Source organism: Colobus angolensis, unplaced genomic scaffold (genome assembly GCF_000951035.1).
Source record: "Colobus angolensis palliatus isolate OR3802 unplaced genomic scaffold, Cang.pa_1.0 Scaffold61, whole genome shotgun sequence".
NCBI lineage: Eukaryota > Metazoa > Chordata > Mammalia > Primates > Cercopithecidae > Colobus > Colobus angolensis.
In genome coordinates this window covers 1,984,383-1,991,328 of record NW_012119710.1, presented here as the reverse complement: position 1 = coordinate 1,991,328, position 6,946 = coordinate 1,984,383, and the positions used below count along the sequence as shown (strand labels likewise).

At 55.8% G+C, this 6,946-nt stretch overlaps 1 protein-coding gene across 1 annotated transcript in view; it reads left to right on the top strand.

The window, feature by feature from the left end:
• The first annotated feature begins 1,474 nt into the window (after positions 1-1,474).
• Positions 1,475-6,946, top strand: part of TP53I11 (tumor protein p53 inducible protein 11) — a 13,784-nt gene continuing 8,312 nt past the window's right edge. The window contains exon 1 of the mRNA XM_011963278.1: positions 1,475-1,656. Within this exon, the coding sequence (XP_011818668.1) occupies positions 1,604-1,656 (53 nt within the window). The 5' untranslated portion in view covers positions 1,475-1,603. The remainder of the gene's footprint in view (positions 1,657-6,946) is intronic.

The window sequence follows — 6,946 nt, the reverse complement described above, 5'->3', positions numbered from 1 at the left end:
GGAGAAAAGTGCCAGGGACAGTTTCAGGCACTGGGGAGACAGCTGTGGACAAAATAAAAATTTTTGTCCTCATGGAGCTAATGCTTAAAAGCAGGGGGCAGGAAGAGGCAATTACCTAAAAAAAAAAAAACAATAAGCAAATTATATAGTGTACTGAGAGGTGAAGGGGAAAAGTTGTGTTGGGGGTACTGAGGCCAGGGACTGGGTTGTCATTTTAAACAGGGTGTCAGGGAGGCCTCCCTGAGGAGGTAACTTTTGAGCTAAAGCCTTGAGGGAGATGAGGGAGTGAGCTGTGTAGACAGCTAGAGGACAGCCCGTGCAAAGGCCCTGAGGCTGGAATGTGTGTGCCCTGCAGCTAGGGGGGAGCGAGGGGCTGAGGAAGAGATAGGAGGCAAGGCTGACTGAGAAGGGATGAATTCCTCCTATTTCACAGGAGGTAAGGGAAGTGAGGCTCAGAGACAGTATATCAGTCACCCCTGGACACACAGGCCAGGAGTGGCAGCTGCAGGGCGGGGTGCCTGATGTTCTGACTCCTGGCCCACGCTACCTCCCCGGCACCCTGTGTCTCACTGTTTATCCTGCTACACTGGCTGGACCCCTCCCAGGGCCAGCACAGCATCATCCTCCTGCCCCAAAGTGACCCTTGCTCTCTCTCATCCCACTTCCTTCTTAATGACCACTCCCTTCTGAGCACCCCACTCTGACCTGGCACATGATCCCTAGAAGGGGACCTGCTCTGAGGCAGATTTGGTCAAGGGGGCAACTGAGGCAAGGAATAGAATCTTCTAATCTAAAAATAATGAGCAGCATTATTATTGAACATTAACTACAAAACAGGCGCTGTTCTGGACTTTTTTTGGTGTGTCTTCTCACTGGTGAGAGGTTGGTGTCATTATTACACCCATTTAACAGATGAATAAACTGAGGCCCAGGGAGGCAGAGTCACTGGCCCAAGGGCATACAGCTCATAAGTGGTAGAGCCAGGATGAAGCACAAGCCTTTTAAGTCATGAGCTAGTCCTTTAACCACTAAGCCAGCACCCCAGGATTGGGGAGACACTCAGTCCTGGACTGTGGTTGTGGCCCATCTTATCCTGGGAAAAGGGCAGGGACCCTTCCACCTGCCTCCCCCAACCCACAGAGAAGACAGATCACCACTTGCTTTTGAAGAAATGGGCTCAACCTGGTGGAGGATCCCTTCGAGGAAGCTCCTCTCCTTTCCTCTCCCACCCTCTTCTCCCCTCTAAGTTCCTGAACAGCCACGGGGTGGGGGAGGAGCATGGGGAGAGTTGGGGCCGGGAGGAGAGGTAGGTGCCTGCTGCATTCTCACCAGACCCCTAGCCCCATAGGATCCGGAAGTCAGGCTGTCCTGATGACGACACTAGCTGCCCTTAAGGGCCCTGACATGGTCACTGGGCCAAGGGACAGGCGGGCCTATTCTCTGAGTGAAAAGGACAGGAATTCTTCATGTTCTGCCCATGTGAATGACCGTTGAGACAGGAAGAACCTCCCAGTGATTTCTGAGCAGTGATGGAGGCCATCAGAGGACCTGATCCCCTTGCCCACAGCAGCAGCTTCAGACCCCCCAGGGGAGGACCCCAGGGATGCCTCCTTCTTGCCACCTGCTCTGCCCTGACCTCTCGCCCTCTTTGGCACAGTAGGGAATGTTCATATTTGTCCCTAAAGCTTTGGAAATGTTTCTGATGAAAGGTTGGGCTTTCCTCTGCCTTTCTGGAAATTGGGCCCCTTCAAACAGAAAGAGTAGGAAGATAGGACCTGTGTGCCGGTCCAGGCTGAGGGGTGGCAGGACTTGGGGGTGGGGCAGCTTGAGCTGGGGCCCAGCAGGGACCTGGAGTGTGGCTGCTGTGAGGCAGGGCTGGGAGGGACCCTAGAGACCACATTCTCATTTTCTTAGACAAAGAAACTGAGCCCCAAAGACAGGGTCTGGCTTACCAGTGATGGCAGAATCTGCCTGTGACCTCAGCTGTCCTCCGGGCCCAGTGACCCAGGACACACTGCCACCTTCCAGCTCCAGGACAAACCCTCCACTACCAGATCCCAGGGCACATGTTCCTGGAGGTTCTTGGAAATGGGGCGTGGAACCTTTCTCAACTGCAGAGCCGTGTCATGGAGACGGGGGTTGCCACTGCCACGGGACTCGCATCCTGCGCCCGCCTCTCCGGGCCAGTTCAGCTCTGTCCTCACTCTTTGCAGCAGCCTGGACACTGAGCCCAGTGGTGATGCTGAGGTGATGAGGGAGACATGCTGCAACTCCGCCCTCCACTGGCTCAGGATCTGCTTGAGAGACAAGACTGACTAAGGCAGCCCTGGCCTTTGGAATAATGATGCTCTCGAGGGATGGCCTGATAGCAAGCCAGCTGGAGCCTGCCGAGGCCCAGCCACCCGGTAGCCTTGCCTCGGCTTCCTCCTTAGCTGTGGGCCTCCGATGAAACCTGCAGCCCAGAGGCCGCTGTGAGGATGTCAGTAGTGCAGCCAATTTCATAAAGCCTCCTTTGTGTCCCGTGACTTCTATATTAGCTCTCTAGCCCCCGACAGCCCTGTGACTCAGGGACCACTGCCCATTTACAGTGGAAGGAAGGGAGGCTCCTTCAAAAAGAGGGGTTTGCCCAAAGGCACGAGGCTAGTAGTGCAGAGCCAAGATCTGAACACAAGTCCCTTAGTCCCCAGGCCTCTCCAGTACAGCCCTTGACAAGTGGGTTCACTGCTTGAGGGCCCTGGCGATAGATTCTGGGCTAGGGGATCTCTAGACCCCATCCTGCCCACGGGGCCGATGGCAGCCCTGGGAGGGACCGCAGCTGGAGCGGATGACGCAAGCTCTGGACCTTCTATTCCGTCCCACCCTCCAGGGAGCAAAGATTCTTTCTCCTGCCTCCCTTTCTCTCTGGCCGGTGGCCTGAGGCTCTGGCTCTCACTGCCAGCACCCCGCCCCCCAACTCTGTGTTGCCCTGTCCCAGACCCCATTTCCAGCTATTTTGTACCAAGGCGATAACAGAACAATGGGTCTCCCTGCATCCCTCCCCAAGAAGTCCTGCTGGAGTTGCAGGGCCTTAACCTAAGGGAGGCTGGACCCCAGAGAGGAGTCCAGACGCTGGCAACCGCCAGGGACTTTCCAGGGGAGCTGCCATGGGGAAGATGGCTTAGAGCTCCGTTCTTTATATGGGCCAAGTCCACAAACACCCCCCACGCCCACCACCGCACACATTCACACGCACACCAGCTCCTCTCAGGATGTCCAGTTAAAGAACAGTTACCTTGGCTTGAATTCCAGCTCTGCCACTTACCTCAAGGGACACTTGAATAAGTCACCTGAGCCTTCATTTTCTCATCTGTAAGATGGGGGTGATAATATGGCCATTCTCATAGGGTTGTGGTGGGGATTGCAGGGGATTCATGGTCTTGAAGTACTTGCCCCGCTCCCTCCAGCCCCGGGGTAGGTGGCCCTGGGGACGGTCTTCCTTATGAGGGGTGGAGGAACAGGTGTGCCGCCTGCCCCTATCACGGAAGCTCTTGTTTGGAAAGGCAGTGGCTCCTTGGCTGAGGTGCACAGCAGCAGTGACTCCCTCTTGACTCACGGGGAGGCTTGGCCACTGATGGACGTTCTGGGCCCCTTCCTCTTCCCTCCCTCATCTTCCCCACTCCCCTGGCCAGTCAGGTTTCCTAAGCCAGCCCTCACGGGCATAGTCTCCATGCTGGGGACAGCTCAGCAGTCCATCTGTTTCTATGGAAACCAGGCTTCCTGGCAAAGAGGGATTGGGGAAGTCCTCCAGGAACTGCAGGGGAATGATGCCTCAGTCCCATCTGATCTGCCCAGGGCAGAGCCTGGGCAGCCACCTTATTCATGTTATTAGTTGCTGTCCTTTACAGAGCACACACCAGAGGCCAGGCTCCTCAGCTGCACTTTCTCATCATCACACATCACAAACCTGTGGGCTTCGTAGAAGTGATAGTGTGGTTTCACAGATGAGGACACAGAGGCTCAGAGAGGTTAAGTAACTTTCCTGAGGTCACACAGCAATTAAGAGGAGTAGGGATTTGAGCCCAAGTTTTCCCAATAATTACAAATATGCCTACCACTTCCCTGTCTGTCATCCTCTCCTGACTCTTGTACCCCCAACAAGCCCCTCTCTTCCTGACTGGTTTAGTCTTGTGGACTTTGCTTGTTCCCGCCTGGTCCCTGGGCTCTTCCCTGGCCTCAGATTCCGCAGCAGATGGGGAGGTGGGAGGGACGGGAGTCAGATCTTGGCTGAAGAGGTCCTCTTAGCTCCTCCCAACTCTTTCATTCAATCACAAATGCCTGTTGAGCTCCTCATGTGCCCAGAGTTGTCCCAGGCTCAGAGAACAAGACCCAAAGACATCCCTGCCCTGGGGCACTCCCCTGCTGGTGATGCCACAGCTTTCTGAGGAGGTGGGGGGCAATGTCAGAGGCCTAGTGTTCTCATCCAGTCCTCTAACCTTCACTGCTGCCCAGACCTCCCTCTGCCAGGCCCTCTGCCAAGAGCATGTGCACCCCCTCTCCTGGAGTCTTCAGCACCCCATGAGTAAGGCAAGTAAGGCACTGTGGTGTGATTCCCATTGTACTGAGGACTGAGCCTGCTCGCTTACGGCCACCTGACCAACAGAGAGTGGCCACTTTTGAACCCAGTTCTGCCTAATTGGAAAGCCCTTTCCTGCCCTGTGCCATCAGCTTCTGTGTGGCCTGGAGCACAGCCTCCCCTCAGCCTGCCACGTCTAACCTGTGGGCTGCTGAGTGTGCTGGTTGCGTTTGGCCCGAGAGCTGCTTATTCCACCTGTGTTGACGAAGTGCCTACTGTGCACCCCAGCCTCACGGAGAGACACACGGAGGAGCACAGTACAAGCCATACCTTCAGACTGGTTGGTCTTGGGGAGCCAAACTGCTGTGAAATGACCAAGAGTGGAGGCTGTAAGTGGCCAGTGGCTGCAGACACTGAGACCTGTGAGAGTCTGGAGGAAGATGAGGACCCAGTGTCCTGGGAGGGTCCCTGGAAAGAGCGACTGTGTGCAAAGATAGCCTCAAGGAACAAGGAGCATGGTGGAGGGACAGAGTGTCCCAGGGACCTTTCCACTTGGATAAAGGGTCAGCAGCGAGAACCACTGTTGAAAGGTTTGCTGGCTGATCGGGAATGTGGGCGAGAGCAGCTGGCGGGGCAGAAGGGAATGGTTCAGGATCCTAGGCCTGGGCCCTGGGAGCCACGTCCTCCCTTCTTGCCAGACAGGTGATGTGGGTGGAGGGGTGGCTGTCGTTGCTTCCCCTGACCCCAGCCTTCTGCAGCCTGGCTGGCTCCTGGGGAAACCCCCCGGGGCCCTTCAGAAGGCAGTGGGGGCAGAGCAGGAAGCTTCACAGCACTGATGGCAGGCTTTTTCCACTGTGCATGGCTGAGTGGAGAAAGGGAAGTGGAAGGCGGGCCAGACTCCTCCCTGCGCAGGGCACTTTCCCCATGGGCGCCCACGTGCACTCCTTCTTTCTCTCTCCACCAGCACTTCTGCGAGGTGAGCGTTCTCACTACCCCCATTTCACAAGAGAGGAAACTGAGGCTAGGAGAGCCGCGGCGACTTGCCCAAAGCCGTGCAGCTGGCAAGAGGGCAGAACCAGCACTCAAACCCAGGTCCCCCACCCCCAAAGCCAGGGTTTGGCCATAGTGCCCGATGGAGTCCTCTGTCCTTACTTAGGTTAAAATGTGCCAGGCCTGAAATAAACACCTGGAGTGGCCCTGAAGGGGAGGAAAGGTCAAGGGGAGACCTGAGGCGTGTGCGTGGCTTGCCTCGCAGGTGGGGCAGGTGAGGGGCTGCTGGGTGGATCTGATCATTGCAGGGCCCAGTCCTGGGGCTGAAGCAGGGACGGAGTGCAGTTCTCAGAGCAGTTATCTGTGCTGGAAGGTGGGTGTGGGGCCCTCCTCCCTGGATGTCAAGATTCCATTTTCTCTGGGGGGTCCTTTGTGAGTGGTGACCTCCCTGCTAGGGTGGGGTTGGGAGGTTGGCACAGCGTTTCTCACCAGCCCAGATGTCTGATGGCAGTGCCTGTGGATGAAGATTGTCCCACCCACGAGTAATTCCGTCCAGGACACTGTAGTGCGCACTCTACCCAGCCCCAGCAGGTGGACACTGACCTGTCCCACAGCCTTTGATTTGCAGCAGCTGTTGTTGGCTCCAGCCTGGGGTGCAGAGGGTAATGCTCTGTGTGTGTGGTGTGTGTGTGTCGTGTGTGTGCTGCATGTGGTGTGTGGTCTGTGTGTGTGGTGTGTGTGGTTGTGTGGTGTGTGTGTATGGTTGTGTGCTATGTGATGTGTGTGGGGTATGTGTGTGTGGTGTCTATGGTGTGTAGTGTGTGGTGTGGGTGTGGTGTGTGGTATGTAGTATGTGATGTGTGTGGTATGTGTAGTATGTGTGGTGTGAGTGGTGGGTGTGTGTAGTGTGTGTGCGCGTGGTGTGTGGTCTGTGTGGTGTGTGTGGTTGTGTGTGGTGTGTGTGTATGGTTGTGTGCCATGTGATGTGTGTGGGGTGTCTATGTTGTGTAGTGTGTGGTGTGGGTGTGGTGTGTGGTACGTAGTGTGTGATGTGTGTGGTGTGTGTAGTGTGTGTGGTATGTGTGGTGTGAGTGGTGGGTGTGTGTAATGTGTGTGTGTGGTGTGTGGTAGGTGTGTGGTATGTGTGCATGGTGGGTATGTGTGGTGTGTTTTGTGTGTGCATTGTGTGTGGTGTGTGTGTGTGGTGGTTTGTATGGTGTGTGTGGTATATATGTGTGTGGTGTGTGTGTGGTGTGTGGTTTGTGTGGTATGTGGTTTGTATGGTGTGTGGTGTGTGTGTGCGTGTCTAGTGTGTGTGGTGTGTGGTGTGTGGTCTGTGTGTGTGGTGTGTGTGTGTGTGTGGTGTGTGTGTAGTACGTGTGTGGTGTGTGGTTGTGTGTGTGT